A 19,315-nucleotide genomic window follows, 5' to 3' on the forward strand; every position below is an offset into this window, starting at 1 on the left:
CATTGCTACATTCCACCGCCTGCAGTGATATGTGCGTGAGTCCATGCGAGAAGATTTCTTCCGTGAGATTTCTGCGGTTCATGAGTACTTGAATTAGGAAAAACGGCAGAGCTGAAGAAAACTCTGAAACACCTGCTTAGCTTGCAAAACCATAGAGAACAAAATGTAATCACAACTGGGTCGGTACCTGAGCTGACGTGCAATTTCCGGTGTGTTCTCAACAATGGTACGTTTAACAATCAGTCTTATTCGTAGGAGTATATATATATATATATATATATATATATATATATTCCTTTTCTAAAAAGGTGGAGTTCAATTTCGTGTCGATTTGCGTACTTGAGTTGCTAGCCCTTGCTTCTATTTATCCTTCATGGACCTACCAGCCTCGAACTGAGCGTTGTTGAGGGTATCCTGAATAAAAAATATACAGAGTGCGGAGGAAAAGTTTCAGACAAAAAATGATGGAGTGGGAAATACATCTCTTCTGGATTAAGGGATATTTATTTGGCTATGGCAAGTGGTGATGTTGCTGGATGCGCAAAAAAGCTTTCACACCCCGAAAGCCACCAACAGGTTGTCCTCATTAGGTGTGTTTAGTCATCCTAGTGTTGTATCGCAATAGTGATGACCTTTTCGGGAGCAAACAAGAATGCTTAGAAATCGGAGTACATCCCCTACTACCACTGCCCCCAAATTAATGATGTCTGGCTTTTTTGTAGCCAGTATTACAATACATCTGGTACACAGTGAACGAACGGCTACATCCAATGCTTACTTTCTTTCGATGATTCGATTTTAAGAGAGGCTAAGAAACAGATGCGTTTTAAATGCAGTGGAATTGAAAGTCTTACGCGAAATGGTAAAACGTGTATCAAAAATCAAGCCCTGCCTATGGCGGCTTTGATATTTTTAGGTGTCGGAGTCTATATAGCGGGACTGAGTAGTATTTCCAAATATGACACTACAGTAGATACGCACGGTACGTGAATATTATACAGGTTTATTTGTATAACGTTAACGTGTTTATTTCTAAAAACTGACTCTATACCCTCAGCCGAAAGGTACGTCCCGATGGTCCGCGAATGTGGGTTCTACAGCAGCCCGCACATCTTCCAAGAGACAGAACTTAATGATGACAAGATTCAACACATGGAGATAACTAATCAACTCTTTATTTTTAATTTGCAGAGGAACTATTATAATGCAAAATTCAAGGCCGTTGACATCAATCCTGAGCAAGTTTTGAAATTTTTCTAAATGGCAGTACCGAAAACATGAATACGAAAACGTTTTGAAATGTCTTAGAGTAAGGTTTTTGACGTGTATTCAAGTTTTTACTGCTGGCACAGTGTTCGTTATGTCTGTTAGCGTATTCCGCGTAGATTGCAATGTTTCTCGCTGCGCTGGGAGCCGTATTCGAATAAATCTCGTTTGGAAGCAACCAAATGGAGGTACCGATTTGCGCTAACGTCTAGCACATAAGTTGAGAGAGCACTCGAACTGGAAGCACAGCAATGTATCGCTATGAGACGGTGCAGCGGCTGTGCTGATATATGAATGTAGTGCCCCCACATATATGTTGTACGCTACGGTCGACCGCGTGACATGATCTGGAACGCTGTGCTACGAACGGCTGTGCCATAGTTTCGATCCGAAAGGCGAAAAAGCTAGCCCAAATGGTGATCATTATTGGCATGTATACCGATTGTTTTCCTAGAAGGTAAAAATAAAAAATTGACTGGTTTTAGATTCACTTGGGGCTCGGGCTATCTTAGGGGCTACGCCATATACACCGAATAACAAAGATGTTTCAGTTAGTTGACTAATTATTTAGATATGGTATTACCGTTCTAATCTTTATGTTATGTGGTCGACTGTATTTGCAGAATTGGAGATCGTCCTCCAAAATCTATTGTTAACAAATAGTTCGTAAGGAGCTGTAGCGAGCGTTATACATAGCCCACAGATGTCAGCCTGATAGGCGGTTGCTAATCGTAACAAGACCTGCGGAGGAGGAAGAGGTTGGGGGGGGGGGGGGGGGGGGGCGTACGTTTTAATATCACTGCATCTGGATAATATGAGGCCGAACTGCGGGTTAAATGACTGCGCGCATTGGGTACTGGAGTGGCGGCTATCATCGAGGCCACAGTTGAAACGAAATTGACAACGAACCGCCGCGTGCAGGCTGACTCTAAGGTGATGCCAGCAGTATCTCAAAATCTCTGGGTGTAGGCGGGCAAAATGACGGCATCTGTCCACACGGGATAAGAACTCGGCTGACACAGAGGAAGAGTAGTCGGGCGTAGAGAAGAAGGAAGTGTCGAGAATTGTAGTGGGGGGACGGCCAAAAACGAGGAAAAATGGAGAGTAACCGGTAGTCCGCTGTACTGCTGTATTATAGTTGAATGGGACGAATGGTAGAATAGTGTCCTAATTTCGATGATCCGGTGTAATGCACATGGATATCATATCTGATAGGGTGCGATGAAATTGCTTAGTCAGACCGTTAGTCTGGGGATGGTAGCTTCAGGTTGTCTTATGGAGGGTGGATGACGCATGAAGAACTTCGGCAACGACTGTCGATAAGAAGGCCATCCCATGATCACTTAGGAGCCCCCGAGACGGCATACCTTGCCTTGCCGTCACGACTTTGCCGTCTCGACCTGGCATTCCTTCACATTATTTCGCGATATATTTGGATCATTCTGCCAATAGGGGTGTTGTCCGCTTTAGCCTGCTAATATAGCCACAGCAATAAAATAAACCTAAAACCGGTTACCTCTTACATAAATTTTGTAACTTTAGAAATAAAACATGATCTCTTCTTTAGAAGGACCAAAATTAAAAAAAAAAAGCAAAGGCGCTCTCACGCGCCCAATTTTATCGTTAAATATGTCGAACTGAAATTCCGCTTTAAAATTTAGAAACGGGACTCACCTTTGATGTTGCCGAATTTAAATATTGCAATATATTTTTCCTTTATTATATAGAAATGAGACGTTGATTGCTTAGTGTTAATTATTTAACTGCCTAATAATTTCGCGGTACCACCGGACCGGAAAGCGTGGCGTAACATGGTCCATAGGGTCACGAAGAGTCGGACACGATTGAACGACTGTACTGAACTGAACTGAACCACTCACATTACGACTACCGTGCTGCACAACCGCCTGTACAGACCGCACCGATGTATATGACGTTGAATTTAATGTGAAAAAAAATCTATTTTGCAACTTTGCAACAAACCGTTCTGTGGATTGCTGCATAAGTGCGCGTTAAGGACGACGGAACACGGACTGGGCAGCGGGCCGGTCACATGGTGTCAAGATAGCACGGTCCGGCCCACGACAGCATCTACACAGCGGGCCAGAATAGCAGCCGAAAAGCCGGACCATGGGGCGGGCCGAAAGGATACACTATTGACCTCGTAGTTTAGTGATACGCTCGTACCACACGGCCTCCCATTTTTAAAGCATTATATTTCACAATAGCGAGCTGCGTGTGCATTTGAACCGTACTCAGATACTATACTGGCTTCGAAACATGGGTGCACCTTGATCACTTACAGCATCCCCACGTTTTACAGCACTCCCGATAAGTAACACAACATCAAAAGTGGTCAGGTTAACCGCAGTTAGGCGAACAGAAGTTCACGGCTACACTTGCAACCGTTGTCCTTAGCCAAATTGTGCATCACGAAGCTTCATTTACAAATATCTGAGGTTTTTATAACACCGTGTGTGGCATGGCTTCCGATTTGGGTGTGAACTGCCCAAGCCTCGTCCGATGCACTATCCCTACCGCCACGCCTCCCGCTAGTGGTCACCAAAGGTACGGCAGGGACGAATATCCCTTCTCCAGCAGGCGTAGCGAAATAGTCTTTCTCAGGTATAATTCATCCTGCCATAAGGGCTTATCCGAACTGACCGCTTTGCGAGGATCGTTGGCTCATACAGAGTGGCTGGTATAATGTGAAAACAAGCGAGTTTCTGCTTGCAGGAGCATAGGAGCTGAAGCCTGTGCAGCGCCGGCTCACCGGCCGGTCTTTTTGTACGCTAGATTCGCTGCTAAATGACTATATCGTTCTTTTTTTACGGGAGAGTAGATAGACCTTTCTTTTAATAGGTAGACCATATAGTGTAGCGCTGGTGAAATACAAGCACCATTCGCGGCGACTTCGATACGAAATAATCTAGGCTTAGTGACGGCTAAAAAGAAGCTCGCTGGAGCCGTCATCCGCCGCGCTGGAGGCGGCCTCTTCGCAGCCATCTCGCGGCATTCTACGTGGTACATACGTGCTCGTTTGTGAACTTATCTACTTTCATAATGTACCTGTAGCCGATCATCTCAGACATTTTTTTTTTTAACACGGCGCTTAAAAGACTCGTGTGGAACGGGCAGGGGAAGCAGTGCTGCGCGGTCGTACCGTCGGGCGGTGCTCAAAGTCTATAAAAACGCCGTCGAACGCCAATCTAGACCCTGCTGATGTTGCTTGCTCTTCGAAACGTGCTCAAAGTGAACGTTTTTGATGTGGGCTACCCCATGTCCTTTATTCTAGCACAAACGCGCCTCCTTTGTTCGCAGGCGCTGCCAGGTTCGTGATCCGCGGCCCGAGAAAAATGTCTAGTCATTTATCGCCTGCTGCGGTTCGCGGACCTGGCATAGGTCACATAAACCAGAAGTGGAACGTCACATGACGCTTGGTCTGCGGGCCAAACCAGGTCCGTGGTCCGTCGTCTGGATACACCTTTACTGGGCGTGTTGGTGAGCGAACGGAACGAAAGGATAGCGCTATTGTATGTCCTCTCTCCTTCCGTCCCATTTGTTGCGGGGTGTTTTTTGGACAAGATTACTCTTTGTTTGCAATGAAAATTTGCCCAAGGATGTGTTTGGAGTATTTATGCGATAAAGGTTACATTTTAGTCTTTTTTCTTGCAGCCCGAGTGTTGAACTACATATTACACGCTGACAAGTGGGAAAACATGATCATAGCAGCTGCCTTCCTCGGGGTGGACACTTTTTTCTTCATGAGGTGCGTAGCTCAGTAACATTTTCGCCTGAAGAACTGACACGTCAGAGGCGTGGGCCACTCGGAAAGCAGGCGGTAGCGTCGTTGACGTTGAAGTACTCAAAGAATTCCGGCTATATCAGATACTTATACATATCGTTAATATTCATAAGCGCCGACGAGTACAGGTTCTGCATTGATGATCACACGAAAAACATTACTCACGAGATTCTGGGTCATAATTAAAGAACCAGAGGGGACGTTTTAAAAAATCAAAAGAAGCCACGCTGTTTTATTGATCTCCTTGGCAATAGGGGCGAACAGGATAAATTGAAAATCTAGCAACAGTTGTGGCAGTAAACGAAAGCAGTGTCACTGGTGCTGATGCCAAAGCCAAAGAGGCGTTCCGGGTGTTTCAGCATACACTAGAGATAAAAAACGCTCTTTTTGTCCTTTCAAAAAGTTGCAAGTTTAGAGCCCTGCTACTTGCACATCATAATTTTGTCGTTCATTTTTTTTTTGCTAAATTATTATAGGTAACTTCTGTTTTAAAAAAATGTTTTCAAAGATATTGTTTCTTCCTACACTTATTTTAAATAAAATAGCAAACTTTATTCCTGTAACAGCAAGATGCAAAACAGGATTTTGAACCACTACACGCCGCCAAAACGGCTGGATGCGGCCCATGAACACCTTCTTTTGTTATTAGTTTATAGTGCCTGAATTGTTGTGTTGAGCTTGTAAATTTTTAAAGTGACATCATGCCTGAAAGTTCGAAAATATTATTTTTAGGAGCATTGTAATGCCGTATGACTCAGCCAGAAAAATAACCTTATGGCGAGAGGCTTACGTGGCTAAGTCCAAGCAGAATTCGTCACCTGAAATTTGCGTCTCAGGGCGTCGCCAGAATTAGTTCAGAGCGCATGTTCACGGAACCTGTCCGCAGACATTGGTACCAAGTGAAGTACGCTGACGAGAAACACGTAATTGTGGCAATGATGTGCGAAAAGAATAAAGATGTGTGTGATGAAGAGAACAAAAATTTGGACTGGTTATGGCAAATGTTTGTAGTTTGTCAAAAATAAACGGGTATTGTCACGCAGTGGTGACAATGTCGTTGGCAATAAATGAGGATGCTTGAACTTCACTTTAATAAGCTCATTTCGGGCTGACGTGCGCCCGCAAAAGGAAAGTTAAGCAATCTGCGGCGGCGATAGCAACAACCGTGGTGGGCGGTCGGTGAACTAAAATGTCCGTCGCACACGTCAACGCTCAATTTAAAGGCGGCAAGGAAACACTGAGATAAAGCCGAAGATCGTGACTAGCGTAATGTTGAACATTGCAGAAGCACGCGCGACTACCCGCAGACGAACGGACTCACGGGACGTCTGATTAAAATTATAGCAGACATGCTCACCATGTACATACGTCGACGCCGAACACAATTGACCTGAGACGCCATCTTGCCGTATGTGATCCTCGCGTGTAACACGGCCATCCTTGAGACAACCAAAGCGACCCCGTTAAAGATTGTGTATGGCAGGGAACCCGAAACAACGCATGACGCAATGCTGAGGCACGGAACAGAAGAAGGCAACCTCGACGTTGCCTCCTACCTGCAACGTGACGAGGAAGCCCGATGACTCGCACGGCTGCGTATTAAAGACCAACAGCGCACCAAAACCCGACGATACAACTTACAATGACGCCACGCAGAGTATACAAGCCACGAGACCAAGTGTGGGTTTGGGCTCCGATTAGCCGTCGTGGACTAGGTGAAAAGTTACTACGCCGATACTTTGGGCCATATAAAGTTCTTAGGCGCATAGCTGGGACAACGGGATTGCGAAGTCATCCCTGATGGCACGACCACATTTCAGCGGAGCCGGGCGTGCCCAGAAATCGTCCATGGGGTGCGCCTGAAGCCTTGTTACGCGCGCTAAAGCACAGTGATTTTAATTTCGGGTAGTTTAACTTTCTGTATTTATTTCGTAAGCATCGAGGCGATGCCTTTTTGAGTGGGGATTAATGCCGGAACGATTCAAGTCTTTATTTGTTCTCTTTTTTTCAAGCCGCGGGCATGCGGCCTTATCACAGTGATTCTAGCGCGAGGATCGAACCTGCCCTTTGATTTTGTTCATACTCGTTATCACGAGATGCTGCTTTATAATTTTTGTTGTCTCGCAAGATGTGTCAAGAAGAATCTAGAAGATTCCTGCCAGTCATGTGTATTTCTGCAATCTTGCACATTACGCTAGTCACCGTCTGCGGCTTTATCTCCATGCTTCCTTGCCGCCTTTAAATTGAGCGTTGGCGCATGCGACAGGCATTCTTAGTCAGACGACCGCCGAGCATGACTGTTGCTATCGCCGCCGCCAATTGCTTAGCTCTTTTTCGGGCGCTACTCAGCCCAATAAAGAGTTTATTCTAGTGAAGTTCAAGTCTGCTCATTTGTTGCTAACTTCATTATCATCACTACGTGACAATATAACGAACATCACATCAAAGCAAAGTGTCACTTGAATCAGAATTACTTGTAAAAGTGAGACGTCATCAGAGTCACGTGACAAATGGTGACGTGTTTTAGGTTGACTTGCAAAAAGTAGTCATGTTACACCGCGGTCACACGACGAAGTTGCGTCGCGGGATTCAAAATGAGTTGCAAAAGAGGAGAATACCACGCAGGAGTCACGTGACAGAGAACCGTCACCTGATTTAGGATGACTTGCACATAACGCGATGACATCAAACCGAAGTCGCATGAAATATTCACGTTATTCAGGGATTATCAGTAGCAACAAACGTAAAAGCTTTCGAATTTTCCCACTGAAGCAGACTTCAGAGCTCTCGAAATGCATCATGACGTTTCCGTACTGCTTGATTCTTGTAGGATTAGCTGTGTAATTCGAGCTTTGATATTAAGTTCCGTCCGCCTATCCGGAGAGTACCTTGGTGAAAACTTTTCGGTCTGCACTGAACTCCTTATTTTTAAAACTAACAGGTCAGTTCTAAAACTGTCCTGCCGCGGTGTTGCAGTAATTAAGATACCCGATTACTGTGCTGTAATACCCGGATTCAGTTCCGACTGCCAGTAGCTGCTTTTCAATGAAGGCGTAACGGAGTGACGTCCGTGTGTTGTACGATATTAGTGCATGTTAAAGGAACCCAATGTGGTCGAAAATTCCGGAGTCCTCCAATACGGTGCCAGTTATAGCCTGAGTCGCTTTCGGATGTTAAACCCAACAAACCAAACTATTTCTAGAACTTTTTGCATAGAACGAGGACTGCATATTTTTCCTGCATTCCAGGAATATAGAATAAAAACAGAATTAGGCAGGCCTTACGGATGACCGAGTCCAAAGAGAGCAATCTAAGGATTTGCATAAAATCCTTCATTATTAAGAGTTTGTTGTTATTAATTGTCCCTGTACAGAAACGATAGCATTGGACCAAACTGCGACCGCTCCGGTGTCTGCAGAAATATTCGAAATAACGCTTTCCTTAATTTTTACACTTGAGAGAGGTCACAACCCAATTGAAATAATTCAATAGAACGGCCGCCCAGAAACAGTGCTGTTCTAGTTTCTTCTCCCCACCTTTACTATTTTCTAATAGTGATCATGTATATATAATATAAAAAGAACATTTTTTTTCTAATGAAATTGTTGTAAAAAAAAAAACACATGCTAGAACACTTCAGCTTCGCCTTTAAGGGTATGAGGCGACAGCGTTCGTGGCTGCCGATTTCCGGCTTCCCTTGCGGATGGTAGTTACGACGCATGTGCTTTCCTATTTCTTTATTCGGTGGTTTTTAATTTGTGCAAGACCATTACTCCAGAGGTTGAGCATCTAGAAAATTGTCTAGGGCCTGAAGCAAGTTTCAGATAGCAAGAGAAAGACAGGTGCGCAAAGGTTCTTGTATAAATTAAGGAGCGCTTCCAGTGTCACGATCGGTCCAAGAAATTCTTCTTCGTAGACGGAGCCGTAGGTATGGGGTTTCGCTAGCACTCGTGTCGTTCTTAGGATAAAAATTGTGCTAAGTTTCTCTTGAGCAATCGGTTTATATGCGCAAAGGAGGCAGGGCAGCCTGAGCAGCCGTTAGCCGTTTAGTGTACGTTACAAAAGGGACCATGCTCACAAAGAAGTTCACCTAGGCCACGGACAAAATTTTGCCCGGCTCACCTGAAAATTATTCTCGGCTCAACTGAGCCAAAATAAATATCCATATACATTATTGAACAAAAATATACACGTATTTCCGTTTCTTGTTTCAATATTTTACCGCTATACACTTGAGCTTGAGCCCAATGGAGACTCTTTGCCATAGCTTTTACACCATACGCAACCAATTTTATCGCCAAAATACGCAGTAATGAAACGCAGTTGTCAACGTAAAAACATGCAACAAATAGTGCGGTTGGGCTTGCTAAAGTGCTCAGCATGACGTGGAAGACACACAATGGCGCTGCGGAAAATGTTTGTAGAACTGAAATGAGCAATAACTGAATTACGTTAATATGAAGGGCGTTTGCATAGCGTTCAATGCAGCATAGGAGAGAGGTGGAACCTAATAAAATTTGCACAACTTAAAATGCTTTTAAGTTACGTTCGTTCAGTTCATATTCTACTGTATAATTCATGAACGTTACTGTGTCTAATCGATGAAAGGCAATAATGGTAACTACGCGAAATACGATACCACCCCCCCCCCCCCCCCCCGTGTTAGGCCAATTTTAATTTTATACATTGAAAAATATAATGCACCAGTTTATTACAAATCTAGAATTATCATGCGCGATTGTTCTTCTGCCGATGATCAAGCAAAAGTTGTCAGTGGATATACCGTTTTGTTCAAGAAAACTGAAGTTGGTCAGCTTTTAGATTTAGAATTCCAGATTATTTGGAACGCCGCCCTAAAAAAATAAAAGAATATTGGCAGATCCAAAAGCACCACTTTCCCTTTAGGTTTGCAGGAGGGAGTAAAGGACGACACCCAAGGCACAAACTTTCCCTGAAAAATTCTCCCAGAGAAAAGCCAAGTGCGGCGCGCTGCAGCGAAATCTTTGCACAATCCTCAAAGGAACGAAAGCTACCGGCGCGTCGCCGTCGTGCGAAGCGCAGTGTGTAGCCGTCCGTATATGTGCTGCTCCCAGGGCTCGCCCATTGAAGCACTCTACCGTCCAAACGATGTGTCCTGGCTGCTGGATATAAAGGGAACGGCTAGAGCATACTACGGGTAGCACGTACACAAAGTGAAAAAAAAAAAAAAAACGTAATGAAAAGAAAGAAAGAAAGCCACAGATTAAGCCACCATGCCTTGTATGTTTGTTTAGCAGCTGGGGCAATGCGCTGCTTCACTGGCCACTACGTTTTTGACTTTTGTCGCGAGTTTGTTTTTATATTCGTCGTAAGCTTTGCCTTCCCTTTAGCATCAAAATATATTTCAGTGGAGCTGCACGTCTGGCTTGGTTTTAACCTTGCTCGGGCCCACTACCGCGGCAGCAACGGGCGAGCAAACCTGGCGACTAGGCATGACAATGTAGACCGCCGGTGCCTATTTACTCGCATTGGAATCTTGTCAATGCTTCCGCATCGCAAGCGATGCGAGAACAGTAACTGCAGGGATTTTATACGTCGTTTGCATTAAAATAAGCGAGTCACTGAATCATGCAGGAAGGGACCACTTGCATTCACTTCACCCGAGAAGCCACCGCCATGCACTCGGCATCGGCTGCTTTTTAAAACTACGCCTGCTTATTACTTAATCAGAAGCCTGATGATTCATGTCATATGAAACGCTTCGTTTGAAGATATTTGCAAACGTCTGCTCCCAACAGAGCGAATTCGGCCGGTTGTGGTGGTCATTGTAGAAGGCAGGGCTACGTAAACAAGTACTGTGCGCTGATGGACGCTTGACGCTTTACTAAGAGCCCGCGCTATGCCGTCCGCAGCAATTTCTGCACCATTATGCGAAACAGCACTTGAAACTTCACATAGGTCTCTGAATCTAAAAGTATATAGGCCGCAACATGCGCATTCTTTTGCTTTCTGTTGCAGTGGATATCTCGTGGCTTTGGCCGTAAATAAACAGAAGAGGAGTGGAGTTGTTGTTTTCCTGTGTGCTGTTGTGAGAAGACTTATCAGGTATGTTTTAGTGAGGTAATGTGGGATAGGGTGTAGTATGGTACTGAATGGTTTGTACAGTGATCCCGGTATATCAAACCAGGATATATGAAATTATTGCTTAGATCGAACTCTCAGATATACCCGTGAAAATTTCATGCAAATGTAAGGAGTGGTGTTCGCCTTTTGTGAACTGCCGTTCAGCGGAGATAGGTATATTGATCTACGCGCTGTGTTCCTGCAAGGGGCATTTATTTTAATGGTGTCTCTCGAGAACCTCTCGCGTGCGGAGCTACTGCCTGCGCTGCATTCGCTGCGTAGCCTCAGTCGCCTGCTGGAAATGTTAACGGTGTAAAACCACAAGTCAGCTTCGGTCTGGCATGCATGTTTTTTACATGACACTGAGGTCAGCCTAAGAAGCCGAAGTTCGATGCACTGACAGTCGTGCGACAAAGTAGCCTTCCTGTTCAAAAGCTTGTGGCAGCTCCCTCGTGCCCTACTTCGCTGCTGAAGCAGAAGAAACCACTTATACGTTAGTCGAGTCTAATAATTACGTTTATATTGCACCAGTAACATAATTAGACCTGTTATGACCAATCATGGCATTTACCGAAGCGTGGTTCGGAGCAACTTCAATGTTAACCACATCTTCAAAGGCCCCTGTGTCACACGGCACATAACGCGAACCTTGAAACCTCTGTATGTGCCTAGGAAATCTCCAGACAGCATTCTCGCGCCCGCGGAGGAGTACGCTGGGGTACCCCCCTCTTTTCGAGTCCTGGTGCAAAGTGACGCGCGACACGTAGGTTCGCGCGCGTGAACGTATCGAGAAGCAGCTCCCGTTTGCAAGCGGTGGGCTGCCAGTACGCCGGTGGGATGCGTATTGCGGCAGGAACCACGCCGCTAGCAGTATGCACGCTTCTCGGTTACAGAGAAGCTCATAGGTTGAAATATTGTGTGTCGAATTATCGATAGTTCTAATAAGATATTCCCTCGGAGTTCGATATACCCAGGATCGACTGTAGATGGGGTTTTAGGTTTCGAATGAACACGGATTGTGAGGGCCGCCATAGCTAACGGATCTGGTCTAATGTTGACAATCTCGGTTTAATTAACGTGCCCTGACCGCACACCACATCAGGTACTTCCGTTTCTCCTCCACCGAAACGTGACCGCGGCAGATAAGATCGAACCCACGTCCTCGTTTTCAACAGTGTATGGGCCAAACAACTGTACTAGCCCAGGATATTTGCCAGGTACAAATACATATGCATTACTAGAACAGACGTCAAAGCTAGTTCTTGCCACACGCTATAAGGCGATGGCTGTGCAGATGAATCAAGTGATTTCTACTCGTTTCTAGTGGCCTAAAACTAAATGTGTAACTTTCTCTCAAGCCGTTAAGTCGTTATCCTGTAACGATTGGGAGCATCATGAGCACGCCTATGGTAGGTAGTAGTTGGCCGATGCCATGGTGGAAAACTATTTCGTGGGCTAGTTCTGCAACATCACAAGGCTGTACGACAAGACCAAGTTCTAAAGAACTATTTAAGGAGTGTGCCATGGAATCCATCTCGGTACTATTGGATTCAGCATCTGACAGGCGGTCCCTAGACCACTCAGACATGTTCATATAGATTGGTTTAATCGGGCTGAAGTGCTGTGCAGCGTGTCAGGCATGGATGGGTGTGGTTTTCCTGCGGATTCGAAGCTGACTGTCTTGCACGATGAGCTGAAAGACACACAAAAGTTATAAAAAGGTAAACAAGAGGAAAGCTTGCTGCCGCACTTAAGTCCAATTTAGCTTATCCGTTTAAATATAGAGCCATTTCTCACTGCATTAAACTGCTCATAGCTATGAACAAGTTAAACTCAGGGGCATTTCACTTACATTTCTATATTATAACTTAAGAGCGGAGGCCCATGTTCCAGAAAATAATTGTAACCGAACGGGGCAGGCCGCATACGGCTTGTCTGTTAGTGCGAAAGCATTAGGTGGGCTATGAATGCAAAAACGTTTCGTCGGCATGTGGAAAGCTTCGGTAGGTAATGTGTAAATGCGGTGATAAAGGATATCTAAAAGATGGTAGGAGTAGCAATGTGTGACTGATAACAGGTACGTATATTAATGATGAATAAATTAAAAAACCACTCGTGTGAATATTATGAAGCTCGACTATACAAAATAGATAACAAAGAGTAACTCATCAATGTAAAATTGAGTACTAATCCCGCAACAAAATTGCAGATAAATAATGCCTCAGCAGAAATCAATGCGACGTAGAATAATGTAGGAAAAATAAACTGAGGAAAGCTCAGCAGAATTAGATGAATAGGCACGTTCGATGAAAATACTACCCTATCAGCGCTTGGGGGCATTTCAATGAGTAATTACTCCCTTACTACAAATTTATTCCACCTTGAGGGATTCCCCTAAATATTCGACGGAAAACACTGCCCGTATATCACGCAACTTGCATATAACTATGGGGTAAAAACAGTGGAAAGCAAGATAACGTTTCAAAATGTTCGTTTAACTGAATGCTAAAAACTGCAAAAGCGTAGAAAAATCCGTATGCTTCTGTGTTTCTTCCGCATCGAAATAGCCACCGCGGTGGTGCAGTGGCAAAAGCGACTGACTACTGTGCCCAAAGATGCGAGATCTAATCTCGGCCACGGCGACCGCTTTTCAAGGGAGGAGAAAAGCTAGGCGCCCGTGTGCCGTACAATACCAGCGCACGTTACTAAACCCCTGGTAGTCCAAACTTCCGGTGCATTTCACTACAGCGTCTCTCATAGCCTTAGTCGCTAAGGGACATTAAACCCCATAAACCAAACCAACGAAATAACTAACTTTTTTTAGGCAAGAAAATTTTGACAAATGGACCGAATAAATATTTCGCTCAAACAAATGATTGCCTATCAGCGCCAGCGCTCAAATGATTGCCTATCAGCGCCAGCGCTCAAATGATAGGTAGACACTTGAAAGCACCTTGGGCAAGAATCGTTATGATGAACCTTTATTTCATTTGTCCTTCTACTGAGACCGTGGCACGTATACCACGCGTGTTGTACGCAGATTGATAAAGAGCCTCGTCTTTCAGAACGATGCCTACATTGTTTTTTATGCTGATGTGTTGGAAACTGCTGCCTCTCATCGCCTCTGGACCTGGGGCTAAGACACTCTTCGACAAGGTCGACGACGAATTCCGGAGACAGTGGATGTATTTATTGCTAAACGTGCAGAACTACGCCTTCAACATGGACACGAGTAATGTAAGAATCTATGCCAACTGGCACCACTTAAGACAATTTTTGATATTTATAGTGTGCACGTTTATCGCTTCATACGAAAGGATTCATATTGACTGAGATGAGTGGCTTCCCCCTCTCCCCCCCCCCCCAAAAAAAAAACACTCCTCCTTCTTCCTTTCTGTTTTCTCGTCAGATCCTCGAAATGAAGAAACCTGTGTTATTGACACAGAAGCCCTAAGGCAGTGAACGGCTTACTTGCCTCAGTGTTGATGTGAGCAGGAAGTGTAAGCAGAAACTGCGAAATGAAGTGATACCAAAAATATTACGGGATTTTTCAGCACAATTGTTAGGCAGCCGTTCTTTGTGTGGTGTTCAGGGTGATCTCATAATATTTGTTTCGCATTTAGCATACCTCTGAACGCAAGTTGGAGGCTATTATTCATTTGAAAAGGAATGTCAAGCGTCCCTCAAAGGAAAGGCCACCAAAATCTGGAATATTGAACAAGCTTAAAGCTGAGCGTGAAATCGATTTGACAACATTATTTTAGAGAAAGCCTTCCACAGTTTTAAAAAATGAACCTACGAACCTCTGAAACATTTTCCCCGCTGAGGTGGCGCAGTGGTTCGGGTGCTAGAATACTGTTCCCAAGGGTGCGGGATCCAATCTGGCCTCGGCGGCCGCTTTTCGATGCGGGCGGAAAGCAAGGCACCCGTGTGCTGTGCGATGTCAGTGCACGTTAAGGAATCCCAGATGATCGAAATTTCCGGAGTCCTCCACTATGGCGTCTCTCACAGCCTGAGTTGCTTTGGGACGTGAAACCTCAGAAAGCAAACCAAACCAAACGTGAAGTATTTATTTTGTTGCTTCCAACAGCCAGCTGGCACATGGCCTTATCACCATGTCTGTGGTGCACGGACCGATCTTGTGGTTTTTGTTTGTTCATGCTGGGTATTGCTAAGCGCGCCTTTATCGCTTTCTTAGTAACGCGTGATGCATCGAGATTTTTTATGGGCCATCGCTGAGAAGCGCAACTGTTTGCTTGCCGTTCCAGACGTTTCCATGCATGCAGATTCCTTTGGCCGGTTATCTAGAAAGTTTATCGCCTATTTTAATTTGAGCACTGTCAAATGCAACAGGCATGCCTATTTCGATGACCGGCGAGCACGTTTGCTGCTATTGCTGCCACAGTTACTTCATTAGTTTAAGGGCGTAGAGAAGCCCAATAAAGAGTTTAAGTGCAACACCTGTCTCCGCGCTTGCTGTCCTCGGCATTGGGACAATATTTGCAACTATCGTAAGCTCACTTATGAGCTTTTTGTGAACGGAAATGTTGTCACGTGGCATGAAACTATTGCTGAACGTTTTAACTAGTATTTGCGCTCCATGTTTTTAAACCTGATTCCAAGTTTCTATATGATCAATCGGCTAATAATAACAATTATGTGTCATGAAGTGGGGCTCAAAATGTCACTAAAATTAGCTCCCAAATGTTTCCTCGGCCCTGGCAATGTCATGAACGCTTCCTTAAGGCACTTGTAGTGCCGCTAGCGTTTTTTTGAATCAGAATGTTCTGTGCATCACAATCATCTTCTTCGCTGCCTAGTGATTGGCTTAAAGCCAAATTATTTCTCTTTAAGAGAAAGGTGACAGGTCGTGTCTGAGAAACTATCGATCCATTTCCCTTATTTGAGTAATGGAATTTTCTGAGCAAGTTGTTGCATGCTTTCTTTTCTTGTGATCGTGTTCCTTTGCTGTCGTTATGAACTATTTTCCTTACATCGCTTTTTGTAAGATGCTTGAGCATGTTGTCGCTAGTCACACTCATCGCGTATTAAAAACTAACGCATCTTCAAACCCCTGCCGACATGGTTGTAGAAAAAAAAATTCTACTATAACACAGTTACAGCCATTCATAATTTGAGCACTACTTTATATAACTCAGGACAAGTATAGTCTAGTCTTTCTCGATTTTCATAATTATTTTGATAAGGCATTGGACAGTAGATTGCTTCTTTAAAGTAATCGCAGTCATTTTAACTTTAAAAAACAGGATTGCCGCCTAATAAAAGGACCGTACGCAATTTGTGGAGATCGACGGCACCTGTTTCTTACATCTTCCTGTCTTCTGAGGTGTTCCTCACACGCAAAAAAAAAAGACGCAAAAAAAAGCTTTTATGGGCTCCACAATATTATGGCAACCTTTGGGAGCTTCAGGATGTGTAGCACTGTGACACCATTCCAAGCATCCAGTTCGGTTCGGCAGCAGTTACTACGCTGGCATGCAGCCGAAAGAATGTCAGAAAGATTACACCAGACAACATGCCATCGTGCAAATATGGCACAGAGACGATTATTGCCAAACTCCGCACCAGAAGGCGATTTTTTCAATGGATATAGACTTGTGTTATAAGAAGAACAATAGATACGCCTGTGCTCTCTGTCAGGTGGTTTGTACGGCAAGGCGGTCATCAGGTAGGTGATACAGCTTGTGATTTTATGAGAAATTATCGAGTACCTATTCAACTTTATTGTGCTTGCATTGGGGTTGCCGTCCAGAGAAACGGTGGGTGACGTCTTCCGCTTGTCATGGAAATCCTCGGTAGATCTAGACAGGGTCGCTTGGTCTCGTTTCGCCCCACACCCGCTGTCCAATCGGCGCCCGGTCACGCCCGTAGACCTTACTACATGATCAGCTTCTCTAACAGCAGCAAATTTGGTAATCAAGTTGCTATCTGTTCTTACAGGTGCAAGTGGTAGGTGATATTGGCGAGTGCTGATTCGACGGTAAATTTTGAGATGTCACAACGTTGCGAGATGTGGCCCAGTTGGAACGTGCTCCGCATAGCAATTCGGCAGGGTTGTGACGCTGTCGGCAGGGTCGGAACCTAAAAAAGAGCATTAAAACAGTATGTGGAGAAGTAAAAGCATCTTTTCAGGAACGAAAAGAGGAAAGAAGCGGAATCAATATGTGTCCATTTTGCTTGCGAGCCGAGTGAGCTACTTGTGCACCACTGCGGAGCATTCACTGCGCGCGGCACTTCAGAGGTCTTACATTACCGCATCATAGTGCAAACTAGGAACCAACGACACATTGCATTAGAGCAACAATTGGTTGAATATAGGCCGACTACTTAGCACTCCTAACAGTTCTCCTAATTAGCACTACTAATTATTTCTACTGCTTAAGACTACTAAGTATATATACTTCTCAGTTCTAATTGTTTCCACTACCCAAATTAACTAACTAAAACCATTATTTCGCATTAATTCCTAGTGTATATAAGGCAGTTCGACTCCAAAAACTCTTGAGTTTCAAAAAAAAAAATTATCTCAGTCCTAGCATATGTGCAAAATTATATCAAGAAATTGAATGCCGTCAGCAGCAAAGCTTAACACAAATAATACTTTTCTTAATTGGCAATTTAATTAGGCCACTCTGTTGCTGAATCCAATGGCGCGGGATCAAATCAGGACCATGGTGGTAGCTTTTCGATGAAGAAGAAAAGCAAGGCCCAAGTGTACTGTCCAATGCCAGTGCATGTTTAGGAAACACACGCGGTGGAAATGTTCATTCGTCCACAATGACACCCTTGTAGAAGGAAAATGATATTGAATTGGTTTGAACGCATGCCGCCTTAGAGAATGGCATGCTTTGTACTTTCTATGCATCGAGTACAGCCCCCGTTTTAGTAATTGATAATGTAGAGAAAGCTATCAAGATGCGATTCGACACTATTTTAAAGGTGTGCAGTGCATTGTACCTAAACTCAAGTGCTTTCAAATACCAAGTTTCGGAATTCGATCATTTTAAGCATTGGCTCATTAAACTAATTAAGAACTGGACTCACCACAGGTATTGGCAGCCTTTGAGGTCGGAGTGCGATATGGTCCTCCTAAATCAGAATCAAGAAGGTCAATTTGGTAATTCTATTGCAGGAATAGACATTTTCACCTTTTGTGGCTAAAACAGCGCTAACACGAGATGAAGCAGAGAGAGGGGGCAAGACGCTGTCACCGAAATTAGCTCAAATTTCCACCCTGTTAAATTTGCACGTTCATTTTTCCGTCCGTTCTTCCACATCCCAATGACTTACTGAGCTTGGTGATAGAAATCCAGGATCAGGTAACAAGTATTGGGATTCACTGCAAATTTGTAAGGGACGATTGTGTAAGCAAAAGAAAGAAACTGAGCTGAAATAAAAACTTGGTTGATTCGGTTGCGTTAGCATCGAACGCAGAACTTTCAGATGGCGAAATGGATAATAGAGGACCTACTGAATGCGCGACATGAATGAAAGGGATCCAATAAATCAATCGAGTTCAAATTTAAGGGCAAACAATTATACATAAATGGAGGAGTTTTAACATGACTCTAATGAAATTGTTGACGAAAAGCTCTATTTATTTGTCTCTGCTTGACTTCTATTGATTTGACTGCGTGTTAATAAGCTTGCATGAAGAATATTTTTTAAATCATTCAGAAAGCTTTCAGTCGCAGACAAGGACACTGTGAAATATTCTTAAGCTTTTCGCTGAAGGCAGGCCGCTTTTCATGCCAACCTTGCCTGTCGTTCTCTTGGCAGTTTATATTGGTCATAAAGTTAGTCGGGATATTGGCAGATGGCAGATGTAGATTACACTGTTGTTGCCTTCTCTACCGCTGTTCACGCCGCTTGGTGTGGCCTATCTCAATTCCCGCCTACTGCCACAAATACCGTTACTGCTAATGTTATGCACATGTTTATTATATGCAAAATAGGCAAGAAACAATAAGAGAGGGGGCCTCAGAAACCTCCGACCAATGAGTGATCTGCCATGTCACCTCCAAACTCCGACCAGACAGAGGCTTCACACCTCATGAGCATTTGAATCTTTTGGCGCACAGAAGAGCTTTTGTTTTAAAACGACGCCGTACAAGAGGTTTT

General features: G+C 44.2%; 1 protein-coding gene across 1 annotated transcript in view; it reads left to right on the forward strand.

Annotated features, from left to right (window-relative positions):
* The first annotated feature begins 11,073 nt into the window (after positions 1–11,073).
* The window catches only part of LOC146172531 (nose resistant to fluoxetine protein 6-like), a 60,726-nt gene continuing 52,484 nt past the window's right edge, over positions 11,074–19,315 (forward strand). The window contains exons 1-2 of the mRNA XM_084586009.1: positions 11,074–11,155; positions 14,239–14,410. Coding sequence (XP_084442135.1) covers positions 14,243–14,410 — 168 coding nt within the window. The 5' untranslated portion in view covers positions 11,074–11,155; positions 14,239–14,242. The remainder of the gene's footprint in view (positions 11,156–14,238; positions 14,411–19,315) is intronic.

The sequence above is a fragment of the Amblyomma maculatum genome, unplaced genomic scaffold (assembly GCF_055883805.1).
Source record: "Amblyomma maculatum isolate TAMU_Amacu unplaced genomic scaffold, ASM5588380v1 scaffold_13, whole genome shotgun sequence".
In the NCBI taxonomy this organism is placed as follows: Eukaryota; Metazoa; Arthropoda; class Arachnida; order Ixodida; family Ixodidae; genus Amblyomma; species Amblyomma maculatum.